The sequence below is a fragment of the Pteronotus mesoamericanus genome, unplaced genomic scaffold, assembly GCF_021234165.1.
Source record: "Pteronotus mesoamericanus isolate MK-2021 breed Mesoamerican mustached bat unplaced genomic scaffold, CSHL_Meso_final contig_33, whole genome shotgun sequence".
Lineage (NCBI taxonomy): Eukaryota > Metazoa > Chordata > Mammalia > Chiroptera > Mormoopidae > Pteronotus > Pteronotus mesoamericanus.
The window spans coordinates 4,342,549-4,369,574 of record NW_026555135.1 but is presented as its reverse complement, the minus strand read 5'-3'; the positions used below and the strand labels follow the sequence as shown (position 1 = coordinate 4,369,574).

Genomic DNA, 27,026 nt, shown 5'->3' with positions numbered 1-27,026 from the left:
ATTTTGATTTATTCACACCAGATGGCTATTGTGCCGGCTGCTGTCATTTTTTCACTTGACAACCTAAGGGAAAAGAGGTCAGTGCCCCTGACTAAATAGTCAGGTATTGCACGTTTCAAAAACCTGACTATTGAAAATCATCATGTTATGGCATTACAGTTAAGGTTTTTTGCTTGTTTTGAACAAACCTTTATCATTCGGAAATGCACCCAGAAATGTAATGATAAGGCTGCCTGGCGGGGAGCAGGGGAGAGGAGAGGAGACGGGCTGAGAGCTGACAACTGCTGAAGAGGAGGGATGGGACCAGGACGCCCATTAGGCTGTCCCTCTCTCTCCTTGCGTTGTCCGTAGTCGAAATGCCCCGTTGCCAGGGACACGGGCTTCCTGGGCGGGCACTCACAGCCCTGCGGGACAGCTGTGCTGATCCCAACCTCACCCCTGGGCACAGCCGCCCTCAGGTCCCCCCCTGTATCTTCACCCTTGATGCGTTAGGCCGCCTCGGCTATGCACCTGTGGCTCCCTGCAGGCACCCACCCTGTTCCTCATCCCTCAGGGGATGGCTGAGCAGCAGCTTGCAGGGGCCTCCCGACCCTACACTCCCCTTGGGCACCACTGAGCAGCTCCTGCTGTGGCTCTTTCCCTGCTCACTGGGGGGCGCTCGTGGAGGGCCGGGCCATGCCTCCCTCACACCCCAATCCCCAGCACCCAGCACAGGGCCTGGCCTAGTGACACAGCCAGCTGAGTCTTTCTGAGAGGACAATCCCCAAGCACCGGCCTCTGCGAGTCCCTGGCTGACCAGTGACCTTGTACACACTAGTGGACGCCACATCACAAACGGTGGTGCATGGCTGGGATGTAAGTTTTGACTAGACAACCTTTCTAGCATCTGCATCCATCTACCCTTCCTCCAGGACTGTTATGAGAACTAAGGCGGATCGTGGCCTTGGAGGTGCTGCATAAACTGTGGAGGGCTGTGCACATATGAGGGCTCATCCTGATGGATGTACGAAGTGTGCAGTGCGTTCACACAACATTCACAAACTCAGGGTTGGGAGGGAGCCGAGCAGGCCCCGCCAACCTCCCTCCCAAGAGGAGAACAGGAAACTGCCACAGCAGCTCCCTGGGCAGGTGGGAAAGGGAGGCCTGAGGGGTTGAGGCACTTGCTTGCGCTGCCCAGGCAGCGAGGTAAGGACTGTGTGGGATTTGGAGCCCACCACCCTCCCCCCACCCTGCACCCTGCACACCCAGGGGACCCCGTTAACCATGACTCAGTGCAGAATCACTCAGGAAGCTCCAGACCCCACTAACGGGTGCACCACAGCGCCCCCTGGTGCCCCCGACACCTGGTGCTCTCCCAGGATTTTCTCTGGGGGACCCCGACGGAGACCCAAGGGGCTGGGCTCCAGTCCTGCTGGTGGGGGCTGACCTGGGCTCTCCCAGGTGTGTGACAGGGCTCTGGGGAGGGCTCTGGGGTGGAGAACAGGGATGTGAGACCTGGCTGCGGGGAGCATTGCGAAGCAGGAGTCATTTGCAAGCAAAACCCCAAGTGTGGGTTCTGAAGCAGGGCCTGACCTTGGCCTTTGGGAAGAAGCTGGGCTCGCCTAAGACTGGGCCCTCAGGTAGGGTGGGGCATCGCCTCTGCCCACCCAGGGGAGCCCGTGTCACGGAGTCAGAGGTCCTCAGCGCCAGAGCCTGGTCCATACAAACCCTGTCTGTGATTTGGGGCAGGCTGCTTCCTACTTTGAGCCTCTGTCTCTGTCCAAAAGCTGAGGGAGTTAGAGATGACAAGGGGACAAAGCTCTGAAGAAGGTTCGAGTGGGGCACTAAGGTGATGTGGCAATATCAGTCTTATCTGGTCAGCAAGACAAGGTTGGAAAGGACTTCACAGAAGCAGTCCGTTCCCTCTAGGGAGTCTGAGACTGGAAGGGGGTCAGAAGCCGCCTGAGGACAGGCAGCAAATTGGTGACAAAGGCCGATGAAACCTGGGCACAGGCCTGGCCCCACCCCACCCCCAGCTACTCCCCCGTCCATCTGCCCGGCCACCCTGCATGGTTGAACACGGCTTGGTGTATCCCCAGCCATCCCCCTGGGCCCGACCTGGCGAAGACCGGGGGCGCCGCCCCATGGCCTCAGCAAGGCTTCCTGCGTGCCCCACACAGAGGCTGGTCTGGGGCCACCGGAGGAAATTCTGTCAGGGGTGTTGGTCCCTGGATGGCGTCAGGAGACCTGGTTCTAAACTCCTTCCTGCTGTCTGACCTTGGGGTCATCCCATAAAACAGCAGGAGGAGGAGGAGGAAGAGGAGGAGGAGGAGGAGTGTGGGAGAAAGCCTGGGGAAGGCGTGCTCTGGGCTATGAGGGTACAGGCTCAGTCAGAGCTCCTGAAAGGGAGGGAGCAACTCGCGGCGAGAGACTGCACACTACGGAGGAAGGAGCACACAGACTTTATTGAGGCCACACGGTGGGCACAGCAGAGGCCCGCACAGGCCTGCACAGGGCAGACAGTCAGTCTGCGCGAGAGGGTCCCCAGAGCTGCGGGGAGAGGTCAAGCGAAGAGGCAGAGGACGAGGCCAGGCCCCTGGGGGGGGGCCGCCCAAAAGTCCGTGGAGAAGCAAGGCGGGCAATGCCGGGACTTTGAGCACACCCTGGAGGAGGCCAGCGCTGCGAGTTAGAGAGGGCCGTTGTCCACACCATAGCCACTTAAAGAATCCGGACGCCCTCACCCGCTCCCGCTTGCTTGCCTCCCAAGCAGCAGCCGCGGCCAGTGGGGAAGGCTCTGACCCTCCGTCTCTCAGTGCACCTGTTCCGAGGGCCCAGCAGCCCCCTGATGGCTTTGCTTCATGAGGGCAATGTCATGGGCACACCCCTCACAAAAACCAGGGCTGGCCTTGACACAGGGTGTTGGGAGCGTTTCCTGAGGTGCCCTCTGCTGACGCCAGGCAGGTCGGGCCCCTCCTTCAAAGGGGGCTCCCTGGGCCTGTGCAGCATGAAGGGGAGTGAGGCTTGGGGAGCAGAACTGAATCTGCTGGTAACCATGCCTCAGTGTCCCTGCTTGGTGACTGGGTTGTGCCCAGTGCTCTCCGATCACAGCACACTGCCCCCTCCAGCCCTCTTCTGACCATCAGCCACCACAGCGGCCCTACCAGGCCACCCTGCCCCCTCAGCTCCACTAAAGATGCCAGAGGTGCCACTGCAGATGGGACACTCACTTTCTCTGACCAGTGAGCTGGAAAAGCTGATGTCCCAGCAGGGGACACCTGAGGCCCCAGAGAACCTGCTGTCCCAGCCCCAGAGCTCTGGACACCCCCCCATCCAGCTTCCCCAGGCAGAGGTGAACCCCTGTACTACACTGTTTCCCTGTCACTGCATGAACCCCAGAGCCTCCCAGCTCAGGAAGTCCCCCTCCCCAAGGTCATCCTCACCAAGCCCCTGCTAAGGGCCACTTGTGAACCAGCTGGGCAATTATATCATAAAGAATCTAAAATCGGACTTGTCCACAGGGTAGGTACAGACTCTAGAATAACTCCATATGAATAGAGCGTGCCGTCTCTCAATATACATGTATATGTATAGATAGATACATCTCTATGTGACTTTTTTCTGTCCCCCGTCACTTCTCCTCTCCTGAAGTAATTCTCAGGAGAGCAAGAGTTGGCCTGCATAGCCTCCAACATGCCAGTCACTCCTCACTGCCCAAACCAACACCCACACCCACCCTGCCCAATGTCCTGAGGGCCCCCGAAGCATTGTGGGACCACACCAGGCCTGCGCCAGGAGCAGCGCCTCCCTGGATGTGGCCGGACCCGCAGCCGATGCCTGTTTGCTGGATTCCCCAAGGAGGCTGCTCTGCTCTCTCTGTCTCTCCATCTCCAGAGGAACCCCGGTGGCCGATTCTTTGGCTCACGCGCGCGCGCTCTCTCTCTCTCTCTCTCTCTCTCTGTCTGGGCCTGGGTCTGTTTCTCCCTTGGTGTCCCTCAGTCTCTCTCTCCCGACAATGAGGCACAGAGAAGGCAGATGTCCGTGGACCCTGCATTTTCCCATGCGAGCCCCAGTCTGGCCTCCGTGGTCTATAGCAAAAGCAGCAGCAGCAGCCAGTTCAGCTTCTAGACTACAGAGCCGTTGCATCTTCCTCCCTGAGCAGGAGCGCCAGCACCATGGAGAAGAGAGGAGGAAGGACCCAGGCTTGGGGGATCCTGGCCAAGCCGAATACAGGAGAGCAACGAGAAAACATCCCCAAGGACACACATGCGGGCAGCAGGCACGGGCAGGGGACAGGGCAGGTGGGCAAGAGGAGGGGGCAGCCGTGAGCAGCTGCCCTCAGAGCTGGTTAAAGACCACAGAGGCCTTGAGGTTGGCGGGCTCCACGCCCTCGTTGAAGGTGATCAGGAAGTACATGACCTTGCGGATCTTCGCCAGCTCCGACAGGCGCTCCCCGAACTCCAGGGCGTCGGCCTCGTTCCAATCCATGGCATCCGAGTCCTCCTTGCGCCAGAAGATGGCGGCGGGGTCCAGCAGCTGGCGTGTCATGAGGTTGGTGAGGTCAGGTGTCCAGTTCTGGGAGGTGCCTGTGATGGTGACCTTGCCTGGCTTGTCCAGCACGACGTCCCAGCGCTCAAACTGCAGCTTCTGCTGCTGGATGAAGTCGAGGCGGTACACGGACTCGGCCGGCCGCAGCAGCTTCTCACCATCCTGGCGCTTCTCCCCTCGCTGCTTCAGGGTCTCCACACGCAGCCGCATCTGCTTGGTCAGGTCCTCGTCCAGGACCAGCGGCATGCTGAGCTGTGCCTGCTTCGGCCCGTCCTCTGCCATGGCCCAAGTGCTGCTGCTGCCACTTCTGCGTCGTCTAGGAGTGGAGTGGGCTGGGGCCTCACCGCCAAGGCAAGAGGCCACCAAAGAGGGGCCCCGCCTTCCCTTCCACCCTCCCCTCCCTCGTGAGCCACTGGCCCTTCCCAGCCCCACCCAGTCCTCAAAATGGGTGTGTAGGAGAGTGGAAGTCTCTAAATGCCTCCTCTCCACTCCTTGCAGAAGTGGTAATGGAGGCACTGCAGGCAGCCAGGAGGGTGACGGGCTCCTTGGGGACCAGATCGCTGATGTCAATTGCTGTGGCAACCACCCTGACTACCACGGATGGGCTGGCAGCTGGGGTGTTTGTGAAGAAGGGAGCACTGTGTCAGGCAGTACGATGGGGAGTGAGGTGGGGGGCCGGTGCTCACGGGAGGCGTGCAAGAAGAGCCTAGAAGACCCCCTGGCAGCGGGGTGAGGGGAACAAGGATCAGAGGGGCCCTCTGATCTGAGCTTTGGAGTGACTCAAGTCAACCCTAGGAGCCACCCTTGACTCTGCATACCCCTCGCCCCTCTACGCCCAGTCACCAAGGCCTGTGAATTCTGCCTCCCGGATACCCTGGGATCCCTTCCCCCCCGGCCCCCCATACCCACTGCCAGGCCCCCAGCCCAGACACCACTGTCTCTCACCTACAGCTGTGTTCTCAAAGTTTAGGGAGCATCGGGACCACTGGTAGAACTTAAAACACAGAATGCGGGGTCCCACCCCCAGAGTTTCTGATTTAATAGAGCGCAGGTGAGGCCTGGGAATGTGCATTTCCACAGACGCGCCTGTTCCTGCGGGCCCAGGGACGGTGCCCGGGGAATCCCTGCCCCGGCCGACTCTTGTCGGCCGGCCCAGCCTCAGCCCTGCACCACAGGGCGGCACATGCCCAGGTTTCTCTCCCGCTAAAATCTCACCTCTATTCCACCTCTACCGATCCTGTTTCCCCCAGGAGGCTTGAGGCTGAGGAAGACTCTGACAAATGTCTATATCCCCAGTAGCTCAGGTGGAACCAATAGCTTAGCTACTACCTGTGGGCAAATGCAGGAACTGGAGTGTGTGAGTGTAGCTGGGGGTGGGGAGAGGGGAGCTGCCATGACACTCCACGCACAGAAGAGAGGACAGAGGCTCGGGCCAAGGTGTGACACTTGAGAACAATCTGAAGGGTCCCGTGGGCCACAAGCACAGTCACTTGCTAGGCGGAGGCTAGGCGGTGGGATCTTGGGCTGCGTGCACAGCAGGGGGCACAGAGGGGACCAAGCCCCTGGTCCTGTCCTGCCCTGGGGTCAGTTCTGGGAGCCGCTGGCAGCAGTTCCCTGAGAGTGTCTGAGAGAACCATAGAAAGGAGATATGAACCAGCCGGACCCCCACAGAACCTTCTAGTTTGTAGCTGGAAGAGCAGAAGGGAAGGGAGCAATGTGGCTGAGGACTTACTCTGGGACAGGGGCTTCTCTTTCTTTCATGAGGAGGAGCTGTTTCTCTCCTGTCCAGCACTAAATTTGGCTTTTTAATTGTACACTTTCTTGGTTTTTGTCTGTGATGTCTCCCCACTAGACCCCAAGCCCTTAGAGAGCAGGGACCACGTCCGTCTCATTCATCACTCTGAGCCAGCAGCTAGAACAGGGCCTGCCCCTAGGAGGCCCTCAGAAAATGCTTGTTGAATGAATGAATGAGTGAGTGAGTGAGTGAGTGAAGAATGAATGGTGAGAGACAGTTGAGGTGATGGACCATGGGGCCCAAAGCCAAGGACAACAGAAAGAAGATGGACGGATGGGGAGAGAGTACAAGGTCAAAAATGCAGGTGAGGGACGACGGGGTGGGTCAGGGTGGACGAGCAAGGGAAATGCCTGGAAGGTGAGGCCAGAGAGATTTATCCTTCCACTGAAGACTTGCTGTGAGAACAGAACCAGGCACAGGCTGTGGCTGCCATGGAAACTGGAGTTCAAGGCAGCTGATGGCGAAGGCTGATGGAGATGTAGCCAAGAACTGAGGCCAGGGTGATGAGGGCAGGGTGGCAGCACACGGCACGGCCATCCCTGGGACACATCGGTACTGTGGACGGACGGGGTGGGAAAGGCTGGGAAATCGGAGGCACCAAGGCCTCGGTGCCTGCGTGGCAGGCCATGGTGGCTGGTTGGCAGGGGATGGCGATACACTGAGCTGGGCTGGAGGGAGGGCAAATGGCATGAGCCTGTAGGGGTTTCCATGGGGAGGGTATGGTCTGGAGGTGTTCCGCGTCTACTGATGGGGACCCAGGGGCCCCGTGACCCTAGGGACAGCCTGGTCTCGGCCTGGGCAGAGGGTTACTGAGCTGCAGGAAGAGGCCGGGGTGGAAGTTCTTACCAGGACTTGGATGTCACAGACAGACAGGGAAGGAAGGAGGGGGCAGCAATAGGCGGGGAAGGCCGGAGGGAGGGAGGGAGGAAGGGAGGGAGGGGAGGCTGGAGGCTGCAGGTGGGGCTGGGCCCACTGCCGCCCACAGGCCTCTGCTCAGCCACCAGACGCTTTAAGAGGACGCACCAAGGTCAGACATAGAAATGAGAGGAGAAAAGAAGCTCCAAATGTGATCACATATGGAGTTCTTGGCTGCGTCAAGAACTGAGATAAAGGACAGGCAGCCTGGAGAAGGGGACATGTGTGTCAAGGACGTGATAGACCCACATCTGATTTGCATACGTGACTACAAAAATGTGTGTTTAAAAACGAAACAAATACACAAACATCTCTTTAACCCCAAGTAGCAGAAAGACTGGAAGGAACTATAGAAAACCCTTAACCCTGATTGTCTCTGGGTAAAGAAAACTTTCAGTAACTTAGTACTTTTTCAAATCTTCTATCCCCAGAGCCTAGGATGGTGCTAGGGCATAGCTGGTGTTCAGTTAACATGGGGCAAATGAACTTCTAAAGGACATGAACTGCTTGTACCACAGGAGCAGGGGTGGGATGGGGGACATTTAAATGGAACCAAAATACAGCCGGCCCTGCCACCAGGCGCTGTGCCCTAGCACTGCCCGCCCCCCACACTCGCTCTCTGACACCTAGAGCTCCCCTGGGACTCCGCTCTCACTTCTGCTTCCACGGCCGGGGCACAGCTGACTCCTCCCGGGCTGGGGCACCCCGCAGCTCAGAGCAGGGATCAGGCCCGCCCTCGTGCCCGGGGCTTCGCCAGGTTCTGGGGGCGGTGAACCCCTCTGGCGTGGACCAGGCCAGGCCTGTAGGCAAATGCTCCACCCCATGGTCACAGTCCGATTTCTGGTCCATCCCAAGCCCACTGCCCTGCCCTCGGGGAATGTACAGTCAAGTTGAGGGGAACATAACAACCCCACAGGGGATCCCACAGTGGGCGGGGCCTACTGCTAAGGTGTGACTGGTGGAACAGAGAAATAGGTGGGAGCCCAGAGGAGGGGCAGGGAAGGGGGGTTAACACATGCAAATTGCCCCTTATACTATGGTCTTGCCCATCCCTCCAACCCCCGCCCCCCCCACCCACACACACACACAAGCTCCTTTAATTGTCTCACAACGCTGCGGACTGGAAAGGTCAGGTTTACGCTTAGGCCAAGAGAAGAAACAGGACCTGCCCAGGTCACGTGACTAGCGAGGGGCCCAGTCAGAACAAAACTCGGGTCTGGCTGGCTTCTCTGGCCCCAGGCTGCATCAAGAACTGAGGTGAGGGCCCGGCAGCCTGGAGAAGGGCGTCAAGGGCGTAATATGCCCACAACTGGGGCACAGCAAGTACGGAGTGAGGCGGGTGGGGGAAGCAGGGGTGCGGCCAGGCTGCGTGCTCTCCATTCCATGGAGAAAATAGCGTGGGGCAGGGAGGCCCTGCAGGGCAACAGGCCCCGGAGGCGAAGGGTGACAACAAACACGGCCAGGCCAGCAGGGACAGGGAGGGAGGGAAGGCACAGTAATGAGCTCCCCAGGGCCTCGTCTCTCCTCCCAGGACCCAGGGGCTGCCACCACAGCAGCATCAGGAAGCAGGGTGCAATTAACCCAGAGCACCGCGCCCTGCCGTGGCCTCCTGGAGACACAAGCTCCTGGAGATCAGCCTCCCGGCCCTCGACGCCCCTGCCAGGCCTGGCGCCCTAACACCCTGCAGAAGGGACCTTAGCCCAGAGACAGACACAGGCCTGCCACGGTCACTCAGCATCAATGACAGGCCTCCCCGGCAGGTTCTGGTCCCTCGTCATTAGATGAGCAGCTGCACCAGGGCCCAGGGCAGGAGCCAGCGGAGGCTCCTCCCTACAAAGGACCAGACAGCCCGCCCCCAGGAGGGGACACAGCAGGTCGGCTCTGCCCCCATCGAAGGCTCCAGGACGCCCACAGCAGCAAGGACGGCTGTGGGGCTCCTGGCCAGTAGCTGGGCCTGACAATTTGGGAGGGGTTCCGTTCTCAAAACTTTCTTGAGCCTTCTCTGCACCAGGCTCCTGCTGGGCTCAGCAGGAAGATAGAAGCGGGCCTAGCTCTATGCATGGGGAACTCCTCTGGGGATCAATGACGGCAGATAAACACACCATACGGGCAGGGTGGGAGGTGTGAGGCCAGCGCTATAGGATTCCTATGTACCACCTCCACCCCCAGATGATTCCTGACCGAGCCGAGAATGGGGTTCAGAGGCAGGGAACCTTGCTCTTGGCTCAGAAAAGGTGGGGGGAGCCTGCAGGACAGCCCTACACCCAGAGAACAGTGCCAGGGCCCAACCCTCTCCGGGCCTCGAGGCCCATGAGTGCAACGATGCCACATGTGGCTCTCTGAGGCCTTCCCCCCTCTGGCACCCCAAGAGTGCCCATGTCTGTGGGCCGCAGTGGTGGCCTGTGCGAGGGCCCTGCAGTCCGCAGCCACCCTATCCCCACAGGACCATCAGGGGCCAGGCCCCAGGAATCCCCACCCCAGGGTGGGGTGGCTTTGAGAAGTCACACTCCACTCAGAAGACGCGACAGCAGGGCCCCACAGTCCCAGCCTCAGCTGAAGGCACAGCTCCCTCTGATGGCTGAGGGATGTTTCAGGATGAGGACAAACTCACTCTGCTCCTTGTGTCCTGCTTACATAAGAACTCCCATACAGCCTATGAATATTAATTATTATAACACTGGTAACGTAGCCACCATTCATAGAGCACTGCACAAGCCCCTTGAAGTACAGCGTATTGTTTCACCCTCACAACTCTCTGAGAGGGAGCTACCCTGATATCCTGATTTTTCCAATGAGGATATTTATAAAGCTACCAGATGGTGAGCATGGATAGCACCCGAGCCTGTAACACTGAGATGCCTAGTGCTCTTCAGCTCTGCTGCTTGCCTCTACAGGAAGAGCGGGAAGGGCAGGAATGAGAAAGAAGCAATGACTTGTATTTGCTGGTGTGGGAACCCAGGATGCAGCCTCTGTTGATAATTCTTCAGAGAGCACCAGTCCAACCTCTACTCCCGCTTCCCCATCTCCCCAAGAGGCCCGATTTAAAGGCTGCACTGCCAAGTGCTGCCACAAGAGGGCAAAGTGTCAGGACCAGCGCCCATCCCTTCTCCCAACCTAAACTGTTGGCCGCTGGTCTAGAACCTAAGCAGTTTGGAACCAGGCAACATGGACTGCTCCCACTGAACAAGTGAGAAAATTAATGCCCAGAGGACAAGGACTGGCCGTGTCATCCAGCAGGTAACTGGCAGGGGTCTCCTGAGCCCCAGTTTGTAGTCTCTCCACGCTGCACTTGACTCAGGCAGCTTCCACTTTTCTCAACTACATATTCTGACAAGAGGCTCCAGGGACAGTGTGGCCCCATAGTGGTAAGGAAACACATCAGAATCCCCGTGAGAGCTACACAGATTCCCAGCAGCTGCCCCAGGGACCTTAGACTGGCAGGTGAAGGGAGGGTGATTCTAATGCTCAGCCAATGCCACAGAGCCCCGGTGTCACCCCACCCCATCCCCGAACAGGCTCCCATAAAGCCTCACCCGCATGTTCAGGCTGCACCTCCTCTGTTGGGCAGTGAGGGCTGCAGGCTGAGCTCACGTTTCCCAGCATCCCCACCTCAACCCAGGCCTCACCTTTTGCCACAGCGACTCTCGGGAGGCGAGCGATGAGCAGGCTGCCACAAACCAGCAGTTGCCCACCTGGCCCTGGTGCAGGTCGTGGGAGCTGATGCCGTCCACAAAGAGGCGGGGGTCCTCGCAGATGTCCTGCGGAGAAGCCGAGAGGAGACCTCGCTGTCAGCATGGAGACTCGCCTGCCTCCCCTTGCGGACTGGGGGCCCCACATGGCCATCGGTTCCCCAAACCAGCCTCCCCCAGGGGCTGCCCGGAAGGCCCTCTCCCTTCCCCTGGCTGAAGAACTCTGCTGCTCTGCCAAAGGTTCCACAATGAATGAATACTGTGGAAGGACTTCGGGAGGCTGGACCCCGGGCTACCTCCTTCCTCCTGCCCTGTGTTCCATGATTAGCACATCTTTCCAGCACCAGCAGCCCAGCGGTGCCCACCCCAGTCGGCCCTCAGGTGCCCACAGTCATGAAGCGGGGGGAAGGTGCTGGGGGGGACAGACGCCAGAAGTACATGTGACGAGTGCAGAGGGCGGGAGAAGCGGGAGCCGACACACCATGCCCCGTGTGGGCACGTCCTCACGCTGTTTCATCTGACCCCCACTGCACCTGAGGAGTGTGGCATTGTCAATTCACTTTATGGATGAAGAATGAAGGTTCAGAGAGGGGCTGTGACTTGTCAAGGGCACACGGCAAACAAACACAGAGCAGAGCTGAGCAAATACACACAGAGCTTCCGGTGTGCCCACTGCAGGCCCATCCTCCTTGCTCATCAGCATCCTCACCCCACAGAGCTGAAAGGGAGTACGTGTTCCCCAAGAGGGGCTGGCTACAGTGGGCAGCAGGGGGAGGTGTACACTAAGACATAGCTTCCCAGAGCCAGGCATCCTGCACTAGGATCAATCCTCACCATGGTCCTCAGAGGTGGGCACTGTGCTCATTTTACAGATGAGCAAACTGAGGCCCAGGGAAGTGGAATAACATGCCCCGCCACACAGCATCCTGCCTCCACTTCTGCAGGTGCTCCAGAGCTAGTTCAATCACAGCAGAGCTGCTACGGTCCTATCACAGGCAGCCAGCAGAGGGCTCCAGAGTCAGGAAGTCAGAATTCAAATTCCTGCACCTTACTAGCTGTGCAACTTTGGGCCAGTGGCTCAGCCTCCCTGAGCCTTTGTTTCCTGTCCTATGGAAAGGAGATAGATTATTATCCTTGCAGGGCCGTGTAAGGACTCCACAGGTTTGGAGGCACAGCACTTGCAAGGGAAAGTGGGGCAAAGGGCTATCCCTTCTCATGAAAGTGTTTGGGACCCCTATTGTTACCTCTGCCTGAGAACAAGTGTTTTAGAGGGCCAGATTGAGGACCATAACTCCCTGAGGATATGAGTGGCTTCAGATGGAACTCAGAGTGACAAGTTCAGGGCCAAGCTGCAAGGCGGCTTCCCCATGTTAGCATAGGTAGCTAGATTTTAGTGAAGGAAGACAGCAATGGAAACCAGACATTAAGAAGCATAATAAACTAGGGAGCAGAAGCCTGCCTGCTTCCCTAGGAAGTTGCAGCTTCACACATTCCCCAGGGAACCACTGGTCTGTTCCCCGCAGATCATTGGCGGAAGGGACAGAACAAGAAAGGGGGAAGTAGGCACATGCGCAATAGGAACCAAGATGGCAACCACAGAGGCCTGTCAGTCTACCCTGGGAAAAGGATCGAATTGGATAAAAGACACAACTCTGGAAGATCCAGGAAATACATCAGTCAGGGGGTGGACCTATCAGAAGCCTGTCAAAGCTTGGGAAGTTGATTGGTTATTTTGAAAAAGCACCTGGTATATCCCAAACCAGAGATAATGTAATCATCTTAACAAAGACAAAGCCCTTCTCTCTCTGGCTCAGTAACACGCTCACCCTGTGCACTTGCATGGTCTCTCTCCATAGCAACCATGTGGGCCTGGCAGCCCCCTGAGGCCTGCGGCAGACCCCATAGTCTCCAAAGGACTCAGCTTTAATATCGTTTTTGTAGGTAATTAACTAATTATTAATAAAAGAAGAAAACAAAGGGAACTGGACACTGAGCCTGTTTGTTTAACCAGGAAGCCACAGCTTCACATGTCTCCCCGGGAAGCCACCAGTCTGTTCCCCGCAGACCACTGGGGGAAGGGAAGGACATGTGCAATAGAAGTCAAGATGGGAACTTGACCATAGAGGTCTGTCAGTCTAACCTGGGAAAGGGATCGTCGGTCAGGGGGTGGATCCATCAGAAGCCCGTGAAAGCTTGGGAATTTGACCAGTTATTTTGAAAAAGCTCCTGGTTATAACCTTCCAGGAAGCAAAGCCGCCCTCTCGCCCTCTCAATCCCCCTCGGCGACCTGCACTCGCCCCATCCGTTCCTGCGTTCTTTCTCTCACATCTGGGAATACACGCAACCATGTGGCCTAGCAGCCTTGCATCTGGCAGGGGGCCACCCAGGCACCAAAGGACTAAGCTTTAATATGGCACAGAAAACTCTGGACACTTTGGCCTTGCCGAAGACAAGGTTGGACTTTTTCCATGGCAGGACAGATGGAGATGGGACACGGGGACAGCCATTCACCCAAGTAAAACTTGCCACACCACAATTCCCTGTATGTGGGTCCGTGAAATGCTTTTCTTGTAATCCTGGGGAAGAATATCATTTCCACCAGCAACTTTATGGCACGAATCTCTGGACACTGGTCTTTGTTTTGGCCTTGGTGAAGGCGAGGCTGGACTTTTTCCACAGCGGGACGGACAGAAATGAGACACTGAAAACCCAGGGGCAGCCTTTTATTTTTACTCAAAATAAGTGTTACCCCTCCACAATCTCTCCTACGTGGGTCCCTGGAATGCTTTTCTCCGACCCCGTGAAAGAACACAATCTCCACCCGCAAGATCCAGAGCACAGGCTGCAGAGCTATCGCCCCAGGTCCCTGGAACCCAGCGAGGCCGCTTTCCGGAAGTCTTGCTTCCCTCCGTCCTCCTCCTTATCTTATCTCCCAGCCCAGCACTCTGAGCCAGGGAGCCAGGACTTAGCATCTGCCTCCCCGGGGGCCAGAAGGACTGCCAGGGCAGGGGTGAAGGGGGGCTTCATCTCTGGAGGACCACAGCCACAGTCCACCATAGGAAGAGACAGCTCCCGCCTGGCATCCCAAGGTCTGCAGCAGAGGAGGCTTCTGAGGCACTCTTCCCTGTCAGGTCTTCCCAGCCATGGCCCTGGACAGAGACATGACTTCCCGTTCCGCAGAGGAGGACACCGAGGCCCAGGAGGAGACAACAGCTCCCAAGGTCCTGAGCCAAGGCAGTGGACCGATGGGACAGAGCCCCGGCCTGCTGAGCTCCCTCCCAGGGTGCCCCTCCCCCGAGAGCAGCAAGCCTCAGGCTGGCCCTGCCACCCTGGAACAGGGCTCTGGCTGTGGACATTTCTCCAGTGTTTCAGTGAGAGAGAGAGGGAGAGGGAGAGAGACTGAGCTCAGGAGCCGGGGTTCCAGGCCCAGCATTGCTCCAGCTGTAGCAGAAAAGGACCTAGGGCAAGCACACAAGGCTGGGAGGGAGCAGAGAGGAGGCAGCCGTCCGGGCGCGTTCCCACTGCCGGGGGAGGTTCAGATGCACAAGCTCTAACCTAGAGAAATCACTTGAGGGTGGCGGCACGTGGAGTGTGTCCGGGAATCCACAGGCCATCTCGGGGCACCCTGAACGGAACTACCACAGAAGGAGCTCATGATGACTGGGAACCCACTGTGTGCCCACACTAGGCAGAACAACCCAGCAAGATGGGGTTAGCCGCCCCACTTCACAGATAAGCACAGAGACATTCAGTCACTTGCTCAGGGACATACAGGAAGAGGGGAGCTGAGATTCAAGTTCAGGCCGTCAGCTCTAGGGCCTCCAGGTGGGTGCAGATTTATGAGTGACAAAGCCACCCTCCCTTCACTCATCCCCTTGGGCCTGTCTTTAGTCCAGCTTAGGGGGGCCTCCCTATACAATAATGAGACCAAAGTCAGGGACAGCCCAGACCCCCACCCTTGCCACCATAAGGCCAGGCTTCTCAAGGCCAGCGTCTGTCCTTCCGCCTGTCCTGGGCCATCAGCTAGGCACAGAGCACAAAGCTAGACAGGGAGGCTCCCCGCCCACAGGCAGGGGCCCTTGCGGAGGAGGAGCCTGACTAGGCCCTCTGTGCAAGCACAGCTGTGACAGCGGAACCCGGAGAGATCAGAGGGGGCTGCCCGGAGGCAGCAACCCCAGCAGAGCAGACGTGGGAAGCCCTGGTGGTCAGGGAGGCTCTGGGGGGAACGAGGATTCCAAATCCCCGGAAGACACAATCGTGCCACAGCCTCAAGACAGTGCCCACCTTTGTCACCATCCTCCCCCAGGCTCCCGGCCACCTGTGTTCCCTTCCATCGCTGGGGCTCAGGCAGGAGCCCTAGGAAGGAGGGCAAAGTGGCATGCAGGACTGGACTGACAGCCACGTGCTGTGAGCCCTGGGCCTGGCCATCTCTGGCTCGTTTGGCCCACATCCCTCTCTCTGGGCACAGCCTTCTGCACCTGCGGTTACCTCTCACCCCTCCCAGCACGTCCGACCAGTTCCACCTGACACAGCTCACTGCCCATGACCACCTCCCCCGGCGGCATAACAAGAGCTTCAGGTTTGCAGGCCCGGTGTACAAAGAGGAATGCAGCGGACAGCGGATCCAGGGCACCTTCCATCCCTCCTCCCTTCTTCCCTCATTCACCTTTACGCCAGTCACCTCCCTCCTAGAATCTAAGGTCACAGCAGGAATTGACCAGACACGTGGACAACAGGCTGCAGAAGGAAGCAGGATCTCTGCCTGGGACAGGAAACCAGGCGGTGTTCTCAGGGGTTATAGCTTGTTCCCACCCTATCCCCTCAACACACTTCCCTCCCCACCCCATGCTCCCCACGGCAATCCCATGAGGTACGCCGCGAGGGACTGTTCCTGGGCCTCTGCCTTGGTACAAACTGCCTGTTTCGCGGCATAAAGGGGCTACTGCTCAGCACAGCCAGGGAGTGGGGCCTTCCCCAGGTGCCGGTATGATGAGCACGACCCCTGGACATGGGGCTGAGGACCAGCAGGCCACCTCGGGAGGATTCGGAAGGTTCCCAAACTAACAGCTGTTTGTAGGACCTCTATTGGTTCCTTTCATGGTCCCATCGAGGGACCTGCAGGCTTCCCTCCAGACATGGGGGGTACAGAGCCCTAGATGGAGGGCGGGGGCACTCTGCCTCCTCAGGAAGAACAGGGGCCCTACTAAAGGCTCTGGGCCCGAGAGAGAGGGAAGTGCACACCGCGCCCCACCCCCCATGTATTGGGATTGTCCCTGAGTCAGAAGCCTTGCTGGCGGTCCCCTCTCCTCTTCTGTTCCTGGCCTGGCCAGAGGGGTGGGGCAGGCCAGCAGATGTTTACTAAACTAGAAGAAACAAAGGAACAAGGAACCTGTGGGGAAGAGGAGGAGAATGTGGGCTCAGGGCAGGTTGCCCGGGTGGGGATGCCCTGGGTCGGGGCTGAGGAGGACAAGGCCTGGCCCCACCTGTAGAGTCCATTAGAGACAGAACTTTCCAGGCAGCGCCAGCTCTGGGCCCCCAACACAGGTGGCAGGTGGGGGAGAGAGGGGAGCCAGTTTGTCATCAGGCTGCCATGGGTCTGACACCACGGGGGTCTCAAGTCATTTCGACCTCCCACAGTCACGATCGGTGAGAACTATTCTCTCCATTTACAGATGAGGCACCTGAGGCCCAGGGAGGGGAAGTGACTTGCTCATGGTCACACCTCCCATAAAGCCAAGCCCATCTGGCTGAAAACCAGCCCCTTCATTCCATTTTGAGGGAAAGCGGGGAAGAGGCCGGCAGGCAGGGAGGCCAGCTGAGGAGCTCCTCCAAGGACACAGGGCCCGCGATCCCCACGGCCCAGCAAGGAGGGGCAGGAGATGGTGAGAGAGAAGAAGGGCCTCCCTGGGCGGCTGAGAAAGTTGGCTTTTTGCTCTATTTGTACACAGTCAGGGCACAGGACCCAGGAAGTGGGACTCCACAGAAATGCAGGTGCCGCAGGCAGAAGTCCCATCTGGCTGGCCGAGGGCCGAGCAGCTGGGAGTAAAGGTCGCCCTGCTGGGCCGGTCTCGCCGCTGCCCGAAGCAAGCCTGGCCTAACTTCCTGCTCCACCACCCGCCGGCCTATCAGCGGAGTGAGGGCCTGCCGGTCACACGGACCCAGCCCCCAGCCCCCGGGCACTGCTGACACACTGGCCCACAGTCTCTCTTCATCCAACACCAGTCAGCCATGCCTGGCCTTGGGCTGCCTCCCCACCCCGGAACGGATCCCCCACCACCGCCCCTGGGCCCCAGTCAGACGGCTCCCCCTCAACACTACCGGCCACCCCGTGCCGTCTGTCAGCAGCCTGCGCATCCAGGGCAGGGGCAGCTCTGCTTCTTCTCTTCCAGTGTCTGGAAGGGACCAGGCACCAAGCCAGTGAGGACGGTAGAGAACAAGAAGGCAGTGTGGCAGGAAAGGAAAGAGACCCAGAGAGGGCAGATGACCTCTCCAGGGTCACACAGCAGGCGGATGCCGGGCCTGGTCAGCCTGGCGTTTCCTCCTCTCTGGGCATCAAGCACAAACTTCCCCAGCCAGGCCTCCCTAGCCTGCTTCACAGTCATGGACCTAAAATGTCTGGGTGATAGCAGGGGGGCAGGAAAGGGTCTGGAGGGGGCGCAGTGAGAGGAGGGCAGAAAGCTTGAGTGTCTCCCCCTCCTTCTCTCACTCAAGGCCTCACAAAGGCCCTTTGAGGCTGGCCTCTTACCTCACCCACCAGACAATGGGGAGAGGAAGGGGTGGCCCGAGAGGCAGGCGGCCGCTGGGAGTTCCAGAGAACGAGGCAGGGCCAGAGGTTGTGGTATGGCTCACGGGGCTGCGGTCAAGGGCAGCAGGGCCCCTTTATCTGTTGTCAGGGAGGAGAGCCAGGGGAGGCAGGACTCCTGGGTCCCGGCCCAGCTCTGCTGCGGGCACCCGCCTTCCCCTCTCCGTCTTCGTTTCTCTTCCTTGCCCAGTCCAGGAAAATACACAGGAACTTCTGAGTTAGAATGAACTTGATGGGAATAGACCATAGTCTAGGAGAGGAACACGAAAACTCAATTACATGTTCCCCAAATGTCCAGGTGGCCAGAGTGAACGGTCTAATGCTACCACCATATTTTGCTGTTTATAATGCATACCCATGTTTTTGGCTCAAACTTTCAAGACAAAAACCTTTCATTTTAATTTTTTAATTCAATATTTATTTATATGTAGAAACACAACTGATGATCGTATGCCAGGGTATTATTTTGCATATGGATAGTGTCATTGCTTTCTAGAGTTCCACTTTTAACGCACAAGCAAAAGTAAAAGAATTAAAAACATTTACGTAGATACACAATTAGTACTACCCACGTATAATACACATCCTTATTTTTCCCTCAAAAATTTGGGAAAAAGCACTCATTATACATGGCAAAATATGGTAATCTGGCCCTGTCACACCTGCTAAAAGCCTCACCCGAGGGCCCCTGCCACCTCAGAGCACAGCTGCCAGGCCCCCCGCCCACCCACCGACCCGACCGACGACCGACAGACCGACCGACAGACCGTGGGACCCCAGCCTCCTCGACCCCTCACTCCTCCACAAGCCCTGTGCTCCAGGGGCACCGCCATGTCCCAAATAAGCCTGAGGGTCTCAGGCCTCTGTGTCTCCTTCCCACTGTGCCTTCTGCCTGCACAGCCCTTCCTGGGAAGTGCACGCTCTGAGGGTGGGACAGCAGGAGACTCCTCCCAGCCCCAGGCGCCCCAGTCCAGCAGTCCCCTGCACGGAAGCCCCTGCTGTGTGACCAACTCTCACAGAGTCACCTGGGCGATGACCTCCAGCCGCCTCCCCATGCCCTGGCCCCCCAAGGGCACCCGCTCTCAACCTCAGGAATAGAGGTTAAAGAGGAGGAAATCAAGCCACGAGCCCAAACACTTCGGTTAAATGCATTCTAGCCTCAGCGACCGAGGCTGGGACGGGGAGCAGCCAGCCAGAGCCCCATCACTCGCCATCCTCAGCAGCGACGGCGACAGCTGCCTCTGCTGGGCGCCGGGCCGAGCCCCGAGCCAGGCGTCCGCGCGTCGTCTCTTTTACTGCTCTCAACAACCCTATGAGGTACTATCATTTTTTACTGCTATTATTATTATTTATGAATCAGAATAATAAGCACTTTTCATTTACAGCAAACGACTATTTCAAAATCATTATGAGCATAATCAGCAAAGTGAATTCCTTGCACGTGAACATCACTAACTGGGACTTAAGTGTCACTTACACTTGAATTTCACTAAAAAAAAGGTCGCCTTCACATCACCTCATTTTTAAGCCAATAAAAGACCCTGGGGGGAAGGTGACAGGGCAGAGGGCCCCAGGTCCCCTGTGAGGAAGCTGAGGCCCAGAGAGGGGTGAGTCCTGGCTGGGCAGTGCTGGCCAGGGGGTTATGGCCCACTCTCCTGGCTCCTCTCCCCCCTCGGCCCCCATCTAGGCCAAGTCCCACGGCAGGAGGGCCCAGCACCAGCCCCTCCACTTTCTCAGCCACCCACTGTCCCTGTAGACTGTGGGGGGCCAGGCCTGCTGGCCTCAGCTCCAGCTCAGACCAGACACTGACCTTGGGCCGCTTCCACCTGACAGCAGGCCCCGGGGTGCCCTTATAGTACAGCGAGTCGTCGGTGGCCGGGAAGTCGGGGTCCTCGAAGAGCACCTTCCTGCGCAGACAGGCCCGCTTCAGGGCTGAGTAGTTCTGGTCTCCGTAGGGCTTCACGCACGAGAACATGGTGGCTGCTGCCCAGGGAGGGGAGGCCAAGACAAGCGAGCAGGGGGCTGGGTAGGTGCGTGGGAAGCTCCAGGGACACCTGGGAAGACAGAAGGCAAGACGAACATTACTTTCTGAGGACTGAGGCCCTGAGTCCGCTGATCCCCACCGGCTCCCTGCCTGCAGGCCTGTGAAGTGGGCATCCTCACTCCCATTGGCCAGGAATGAAGGCTGAGAGAGGGGGCGAGAGCTGCCCAGGGTCACACAGCTGGTACGCACAGAGCAGGAACAGGGGCCGACTGGCCTGACGCCGTAGCCTGAATTCTCTCTTTTCTGATGCTTGGAGGGGACACCAGGCCAGCAGGCCAACAGGCTGGGCACAACCACGTGGGGCCCCCAACTTCCCTAAACCCCCCTGGCTGCTGTCACACTCCCAGGGGAGCAGCAGCATCGTCTCCAGGCCTCTCTCCTCCAGACCCTCGGCCCTTCGTGTGAGGGGCACAGGCCTGCCCTGTGTGGACGAACCTTGGCCCCTCCCCTGGCCCGCCATCCTTCACGTTCCTTCCCTCCTGCCCCCACCCTCCAGCACTTCTGGAATAAATGTCTCCAGTCCCGTAGGCAGCACTCTCATTGCTCCTTATCCCAATGACCTAATTCCACTGAAGACCCCCCACCCCGTCACGTGATCTCCCAATCCCTGAAGTCAGACTCTCGCGGGACAGCCTCCCAGACCTTGCTGTCACTCACACTCCTGAACAGCCTCTTCCTCTGGGGCTTCAGGGGCCTCCGGAGCCGACTCTGACCACACCCCCATCTCCAACCTTCCCTCCCCAGTGCGAACCCCGGTGGTCTGTCTTCTAACTCCCTTCCCCGCAGCAGCTTCTGGCCCCTGTGTTCAGCCACACCGTTCTTCTGGGCCCCCGTGCGCCCACTCCCTAGGGAACCGTGGGCCCCATCCAGACACAAATTCCAAACTTAGCTCCTTGTCTCCCCCCATACATCCCCCAGATTCTCCAGCCCAGGGAAGAGGACCACCAGTGTCCCATGAGACCAGACATCCCAGAAGGCAGGGGTCTACTCGGTTTGTCCCCCTGCACCCACAGCCACTGGCAGAGCCCGATACAGGGCGTGGCTGAGCATGTCACCCTCCCTTCAGCCCCCATGAGTCCGGGCGGCTGGCCCAGCGCCCCAAGCCTTGTAGGCATGTGCCAACCAAACACGAGGGACACGGACTGGACCCACACGGAAAGGAAGGCCTCCGGGAGGGGAGGACAGGGTTCAGAGCAACAGCCAGCGGGGCCTGACACATCAGACACCCTGACAGGTGCTTGGACAGCCAGGCACATAGCTGACAGCCCCGTTTATGTCCCCGTATCTCCGACTCCATCTGGACTGCTGGCAGCGCTCCACACTCCCCTGTTCCACCCATCCTGGGGCCTGTCCAGGGCCGCGCGGCACAGGTTTCAACTTCCCAGCACCGCTGGGTGAAACCGAGGCACAGTAGGCCGGCTTCTGGGCGAGCCTGAGCCTCAGAGCAAGACTGATGCACATGCCAGTCCCAGCTGCACTACTCACCTGCTGTGTCACTTTAAACAAGTCACTCAGCCTGAGTCCCCAATTTATCATCTCCACAATGGGAACAACGATTGCTTCAATAATTGGATGATGTTATAATTAATCAAAGGCCAAAGAGGTTGCTTAGCGGGCCAGCGTGAAGAGGAACGAGAGACAGGGACAAGCCGCCTCTGACTTCCGAGGGAGCCTCTGGCACCTGCCGTGTGCAAACCACCTGGCGGGAGGTTTGTGTACAGCGTGTGTGAACAGCGCTGTGTAGGCTTTTCATTGCTGCCTTTTTTCAGACAAGAGAACTGAGGCTCAGCGAGGGGAGGTGACTCGCCCGCGTTCCATGGCAGAGGCTCAGCCATATCCTCTGACTTCGGTGCCTCCACCTTGGCCTGGTGACCTCACAACGCAGGCGGAAGTGCTGAGTGCCGGACTCACACCCCCTCGGACCACCCCCGGCTGAGCCAGCCTCCCAGGAAAGGGAAAAGGGCATCCACAGGGAAGGGAGAGGCAGGAAGGAGAGCAGGTGAGAACGGGCGGTGAGTGTGGAACACGATGAATGCAGAGGGCGGGCAGGGGCCCTCGTCCCCACTCGCCTGCTGACGGGCTGAGAGCCGGTTTGTCCCCTGTGCTGGACCCACGGCCACTTCACCTTCTACCCGCATGTCCTACTGGGCCTGCGTGCTCCACTGCTGTGTGACCTGAGGCCAGCCACTTAAACTCTCTGGCCATTCCTCTGTCCAGGAAGGCCAATAACCCTGCTCTCTCCCAGCCACCCTCCGGCCTTGAAGGCCTGCAGGAAAGAGGCGGGGGGGGCCCGGAGAGCCAGCCCGGGGCTTCTGGCACCCGGCCACCAGGAGAGTCATCAGCACCAAGGCTTCCAGCTTCTGCAGGGCCTCTCAGGAAGCAATTTAAGCTGCAAGGATTAGATCAAAGAAGCTGAAAGCAGGAGCCCAGAAGTCAGCTCTAGCAATTCCAGTGTTCAGAGCCCAAAGGGCCCTGGGAGGGGAGCAAGCTGGCTGAGGTCACCCAGCCAGGGCGCAGGAAAATGAGGGTTCTGGCGGCCCTCCAGGCTTACAGCAGCCAACGCTGAGGGGAAGGTTTGCTCCTGGGGAGGGCAAAAGGGAGGTGGGGGTCTGAGAGGGGAGGGCTCAGCTGGGCCAGGGCCTGGCAGGACCTGGGCCACGCCTGGCTGGCTGGGGGCCAGCCCCAGTTCAGCTGTCCCTCCCATACTCACCCCTGCCAGCCGGCCTGACACTGGCCTACCTGTGCCTGGCTCTTTGGCCCCGGCCTTTGCACAGGCTGCACCTCCGCTGGCTGCCCTCCTGCGCCCTCCGTTTGCCCCAAGGTCATTTCCCACTCACTGAGTCAATACCTCCCTGGGGTCACAGAGTCACCAGCCCCTGAAATTTGCTCTCTTGCTGCATTTCCAGGCATAAGCATAGAAGCTCATGGATAAATCCAGAGTCCAGAAAGCCAGGCCTTGGCCTGGACCTGAGCCTGCAGCTTTGGCACTGCCCACTTCGGAACGTTTTTCCTTGGTGCGTGAACCACGCACCAACAGGACAGCCCGTGGGCCAGCTGCACTTCATCCTGCCCTCATGCGGCCGCCCGGCCGGTCTCACACACCCTCTGCCGCTCTCCGCCTTGGGCCACTGTTCCAGGACTGTGAGCTCCCTCGGGCTCTCTAGAGCTGTTTACTCAGGGCCTCCGCAGTCACTCTTCCCCCACACGTGCATACCAGGAGAACACATGGTCCCTTAAAGACCGAGCCCAAGTACCTCCCGCCTGTCCCCCACGTTGCTCCTCCCCTCTGCCATCCTGGAACCCCTGGGACCAGGCTCATTACATTGTACGCTATCTCTGTAGGACCTGCCCGTCTCCCCAGTCCCGCCTGCACCCCTCCAGCGCAGGGCCCTATCCAGCTCCTCCCTGTGTCCCCAGGGTCCAAGGTTGGCCAGGCACATTTAGTAAATTCGTGTTGAATGAACCAACACAGGCGACACAGGAGGAATTCTTTCACGGATGGGAAAAACAAGCTCAAAGACTGCAAGGACTCTCGGTGGGGATCAGCTTTCCATATCAGAGCAGTACCGGTTCTCAGGTCTCCTGAAGACCAGGGCCCGCCCTTTCCCACTGGGCCTGGCCTCTCTCTGCCCCTCCCGCTGCCTCCCACGGCTGGGGCTCTCAGCTGCGGCTCAGCCATCCCCCTCCTCCTGACGGAGGCTTGGCTTTAGTTCCCCAATGTCCCTGTAAGCTGTGCGATCTTGGACCGGCCATGTCACCTCTCTGGGCTGCCCAGCCCTTGTCTGGAAGGAAGAGATAATGTGCCAGGGCCTCTGGGAGGATCAAATGAGACGCCAGCATGCAGAATAGCACTTTGTCCACTTTAATGCAATGTACCCCTGGGGGATGTCTACAAAGTTTCCAGACTCTGGCCAGGAGGATTACAAAAATTCAGGGTTTCAGTCCCCAGCGAACTTCAGAAATACAAGGCAAAATGAAAAATGTGTCATTTCAGAGGTTTCAGCAGGAGGGACACAAAGGCCTGGCCCCAGGAGTCAGGTGTCCTTGAGAAGAGATGGCCCCTTCTGGGCAGAGGGAACAGCAGCTCAAGAATAGGCTCACAGCAGGAAAGTGCAAAGCAATTCAGACCCAGCCTAGCAGGTGGGGCCCTGTGGACTGAGCGTGGGGAACGGAGCTGGGTCAGAACAAGGACTTGCCAGCGAGCTCAAAGAGCCCAAGTCTTCCTGCAGGTCAGTCAGACCTGAGTTCTACTCCCAGCTGCACCACTTAAGTGCTGTATTTCCTTGGGTAAGTCTCTCACCCTCTGAACTGCTACCAGCCCTGCCTTGTTCCAGCTTCTAAGGGGGCAGAGTAAGAAAGCGGCATCTTCCCTGGCTGGTATGGCTCAGTGGATTGAGTGCCTGCCTGTGAAACGAAAGGCCACTAGTTCGATTCCCAGTCAGGGCACATGCCTGGGTTTCAGGCCCGGTCCCCAGTAGTGGGTGCACAAGAGGCAACTACACATTGATGTTTCTCTCCCTCTCTTTCTCTCTCCCTTCCCCAAGGGCCTGCCCTATAGGAGCCTCTGTCCTCGCCCTGGAAATGTTGTGCACCCCTTTCAAGGAGGCCGTGGCCTGGTCTGCTGTGGTACCTGCTGGAGGTGGTGTGGACAGGCGGGACAGAGAAAGGGCCCCTCTGGCAGCAGGCCACACTGAGCCAGCTACGGGAGGGAGGTGATGCCAGTGAGCCTTCCCTGGTCAAGAAACAGGACACAGTTTTAGTCCCATTTTGTAGCTGAGAAAGGACATCAGGAAATGTATCCAAAACCTGCAGCTTGTTGGTCTCTGCCCAGACCAGCTACACTATGTTGAAGGTTTCCTTTAAGATCACGCTGACACCCGACGTGTGGCTGCTGTACGCAGCACTCAGTGTTCCTGAAAAGACACCTTTCATAGCTGTTTTAAAGTTTGCAGCAGAAGAATTTAAAGTCCCTGCAGCCACAACTGCAATTATTACCAATGATGGAATAGAAATAAATCCTGCACAGACTGCTGGAACTGTCTTCGGAAAGCATGGTTCAGAGCTGTGAATTATTCCTAGAGATCGCGTTGAAGTTGTCAATGTCCGCTACTTGGAAGACAGGATTACCTTTCAAAATAAATATTGGCGATGTTGTTGTAAAACTGAAATCAGGCATTTAAAATACTATGAAAACACCAATGGTTGATGAAACAATGTCCCTCCTTGTTATTCCCATGCTTCATGTGAAGACGGAAGCTTCTGCATTGAAGGTATGTACCTTCTCCACAGACCTAGTCTTTCGTTGCTACCTCACAGCACACACGGCTAGTTCATTTGGAGTAAATGGATTATCCAACTGTTGTTTATTACTGGAGGATGCTTCTGATAATTCTTTCTGAGAACATCCAGAAAATTAAAATTTATTGAATCGTTCTATTTGTCTTTAAGTTAAAATTTTTTCAATGACTGTGGATCATACGTGGCAGTTTGCTGGACAGCACTGACTTGCAGACTTAAAAATCGTTGAATTCTTAATTATATATCATTTATGATAAAGGATATAGACATCAATGAGTACTTAACTGTCCTAATTTTTAAAAAAATCCTCACCCGAGGATATGTTTATTGATTTTATAGAGAAAGGAAAGAAGAGAGAGAGAGAAACATCCATCAGGTGCCTCCTGCACACACCCCAACCAGGGATCTAACCCACAACTGAGGTATGTGCTTGACCTGGGGTCAAACCTGCAATCTAGGTATGTCCCCTGACCAGGAAGTGAACCTGAGACCTTTGGTGTGCGGGACAACGCTCCAACCAACTCAGCCACCCGGCCAGGGTTGTCTTAACTTTTTATCACACAGGTTTTTTTTGTTTGTCTGTTTTTAAGTTTCAAGCTTCATGTGTTCATATAAATTTTAATTTAATATTAAAGAGCAGAGTCAAAAATTGAGTTTTTTGATTTACCCTTAGGTGTAAATTGATACCCCATACCAAAGGATTTTAACTGTGATCTTGTAGAATTCAATGCTTATAATGGTAAGAATTGAAAATGAAGTAGAAGCATCCTTTGCTGAGTTATGCAAACCTTTACCAGTCTTTTTAAATACAGCCTTTAAAACAGGACTTCTCAAGAAACACTGTTTTTTTGGAGATTTTTTTAGAATAATATTTGTAAATAGCATTCAGGAAGAGAGTATTGTAAAGGAGACCTGAAGTTCACAACAAAGCTCAAGAAAATGCTCACTGGAAATGCTGATTAATTGTACTCACCGAAGACCCAACGTTTAAGAAAGTGTTAAGATTCATTAAGTGAATGAGAAACCAGTAAAGGGAAGATGGGGAAGCCCAGCAGACAGCGAAGCAGACAGAAAGCTGTAGCAAAACGTCACAGGAAAAGCCAGCTGGATGGGCGAAGGGGGACTGAGGGGGACCCAACATCGTCATAAGGAGTAGAAGGTGATTGGAGAAAGCATCGTAGAGGCCTCGTCAATAAGCAGATCTCAAAATTCCTTTCATGAGAATCTAACAAACGATATGCACAAGGGATGTTTCATTGGCCCTTACAGAGGAAATCAATATCTATGCAAATCTTTAAAAATGAAATGCAGTCTCATTGCGTTTCAGAACCAGGGCTCGACTCGCTGTACTCTAAACGGTGAGCTCTCTGAAGGCAGGCCTTGTGTCTGCCTTGCTCTTTCTAGACCCTGAAGTGGAGTAGGCTTTCCATAAATACTTGCTGAATTATTTATGAAAAAAATTTCTCTAAGACCAACTTTTACCTAAGCGTGTTTCAGGATGTTCCCTAGCAGAGGCCGTAGGATCACAGAGGGAAAAAAGGTAAGAAGGAAATGCAACAAAATCACCCTCTGAAGGTGACACGGGCAGTTAAGTTTAAGAAATTAAGCAGATATTGTTCATATATTTGATAAATGAACATTAGAACTCCAAACTGTAAAAAAAAAAAAAAAAAAATCTTTGCTGAGGTAGGAAAGTATACTTCTGATGTTTGGGGAAATTTTTATTTTTAAACAAAATTTGATGTTCAAAGACCCACTTAACAATATTAAGCCTCAGTTAACCAAAAATTCATGAATACCCACTCCCAAATTTTTTGTTTAACTTAGTTTCCCCCCCAATTTTGTTTCTACAACAAAATCTGTCTGCTGTATTACATAAATAAGTTTATGATGTCCTGTACCATAAAGTAATTTAATATTTGTATCCTTTGGTTTTGAACTTTTTATTGTAGTTATGTT

General features: G+C 56.7%; 3 protein-coding genes across 3 annotated transcripts in view; 1 reads left to right on the top strand and 2 right to left on the bottom strand.

Annotated features, from left to right (window-relative positions):
• The window catches only part of CAPN5 (calpain 5), a 56,595-nt gene that overhangs the window by 19,062 nt on the left and 10,507 nt on the right, over positions 1-27,026 (bottom strand). Inside the window, exons 2-3 of the mRNA XM_054576305.1 lie at positions 19,536-19,779; positions 10,861-10,992 (exon numbers count right to left, since the gene is read on the bottom strand). Coding sequence (XP_054432280.1) covers positions 10,861-10,992; positions 19,536-19,700 — 297 coding nt within the window. The 5' untranslated portion in view covers positions 19,701-19,779. The remainder of the gene's footprint in view (positions 1-10,860; positions 10,993-19,535; positions 19,780-27,026) is intronic.
• OMP (olfactory marker protein) lies at positions 4,315-4,806 on the bottom strand. Its single transcript, XM_054576307.1, has one exon. The coding sequence runs from the start codon at positions 4,804-4,806 to the stop codon at positions 4,315-4,317; it is 492 nt and encodes a 163-aa protein (XP_054432282.1).
• On the top strand, positions 24,613-24,837 carry LOC129072771 (ubiquitin-fold modifier 1-like). The gene has a single exon (XM_054576308.1). The coding sequence runs from the start codon at positions 24,613-24,615 to the stop codon at positions 24,835-24,837; it is 225 nt and encodes a 74-aa protein (XP_054432283.1).